Here is a 1,421-nt window from a genome sequence, read left to right as displayed (position 1 = left end):
TTGCTACATCGCACCCTGACTGGCTGTCTCCTCCCCGAGACCCCTCTGCAAGGGGATCTCCAGTGGGCTGAGGCAGTTTTCTCTACAGTTCTGTGAAACATTCCCCTTACCAGCTTCATCAACATCACATCAAGACGACCACTTCCTCACCAGCCGAGTGCCCCTTCTGCCTCCAGAAGGAGATCATGTCGGCATGCCCGTAGGTCCTCTGCTGCTTCCCCACCCTCCGTCCTGCACATGGACGTCTGTGGGCCTGGCTTCGTTGGCATTCTTTCCTCTTACTTACTCATTGCTTATGAGAAACGTCCCCTGGGGTTTCTACTAAAGGGAATGTCAGCAGACCCAGCTTTGAATTTCTTTCTTCACTAACCCTCCACAGCCCAAGAAACTGCCGTTAAGACTATGGAAAGCCCGTTGTAAATTCCTGAGGGAGGGTATTCTTGACAACCTTATTTTACCCACCCTTACCACACAGAATACAGCAGGTCTCAAATATGATTTGTATTTGAAATAACAAGGGAAATTGTTACTCCACTTTTTGTTACAATGTTATAAATGTTTTTAAATTATCTCAATTTTTTAGTAGTGCTCTACACCTAGACAGTTTACCACTCTCGTGATAGCCTGCATAACTTGCTTGAAATGAAATTTCATTCTACATGCTTGATGACAAGAGTTTGTGGGTGTGCTCTTCACTATTTATTTATTTTTGATTTGCTTAAATAAACCCCACCCTGAACTATGAATCATTTTAATTATTAGTCGATGATTAATTTTATCAAGAGCATAAAGAAACCAACTCAGCCATGTTGTTCTCCACCTTGCACATTTGCACACTCGCTCACGTGTGGCTCAGCCATCAATAGTCCCTTGTCTTTCTATTTCGTGCATGGCGCCTTGCTGGGCAGCCTCGGCTGACACTGCTTTCCTGTGCTGGTGTGTTTGGCGGCAAGGGCAGAGGCATGATGCCCTCCACTGTGCAAAGCAAAGGTAGGACTACATTACCTCTCTGGAGCCAGACCACCGACCTCCAAATGCCCAGTCCCAAGACGATGGTGGTCAGCAGCCCACATGCTATGGCGACCAGCTCTCTGAGGCCACAGATGCGACAGGAAACCATAGTGAAGCCAAACCACAGATCCACTCCTGGATGAAAAACAACTAGCTCCGTGTCTTCCTGAGCCTCTTGACTCAGAAACTAATCTTAACAATTAAAGTAACCCCTCCTTTCAGCGATCAGGCAGATGTCCTCATTTTTTAGGATTCTTGCAGTTGATGGTGATGTGGAGCTGAAGCCCCTGATGTGAAGTTCATGCTCTGCTAGCAAAATCCTCCCCTTCGCCAGGTGAGAGCACGAAAAGAGTGAGCAGAGTTGTGGGGAAACAACGATAACGCAAGGCAATAAAGAAGAGGGAGGGACC

At 46.9% G+C, this 1,421-nt stretch overlaps 1 protein-coding gene across 1 annotated transcript in view; it reads right to left on the bottom strand.

The window, feature by feature from the left end:
* ADGRG7 (adhesion G protein-coupled receptor G7) overlaps positions 1-1,120 on the bottom strand; it is a 74,161-nt gene extending 73,041 nt beyond the window's left edge. Inside the window, exon 1 of the mRNA XM_004706454.2 lies at positions 1,001-1,120. Within this exon, the coding sequence (XP_004706511.1) occupies positions 1,001-1,120 (120 nt within the window). The remainder of the gene's footprint in view (positions 1-1,000) is intronic.
* Positions 1,121-1,421: the final 301 nt, after the last annotated feature.

Source organism: Echinops telfairi, unplaced genomic scaffold (assembly GCF_000313985.2).
Source record: "Echinops telfairi isolate 266 unplaced genomic scaffold, ASM31398v2 ScPeMD7_6;HRSCAF=24_0, whole genome shotgun sequence".
NCBI lineage: Eukaryota > Metazoa > Chordata > Mammalia > Afrosoricida > Tenrecidae > Echinops > Echinops telfairi.
This window is presented reverse-complemented; position numbering and strand designations above follow the sequence as displayed.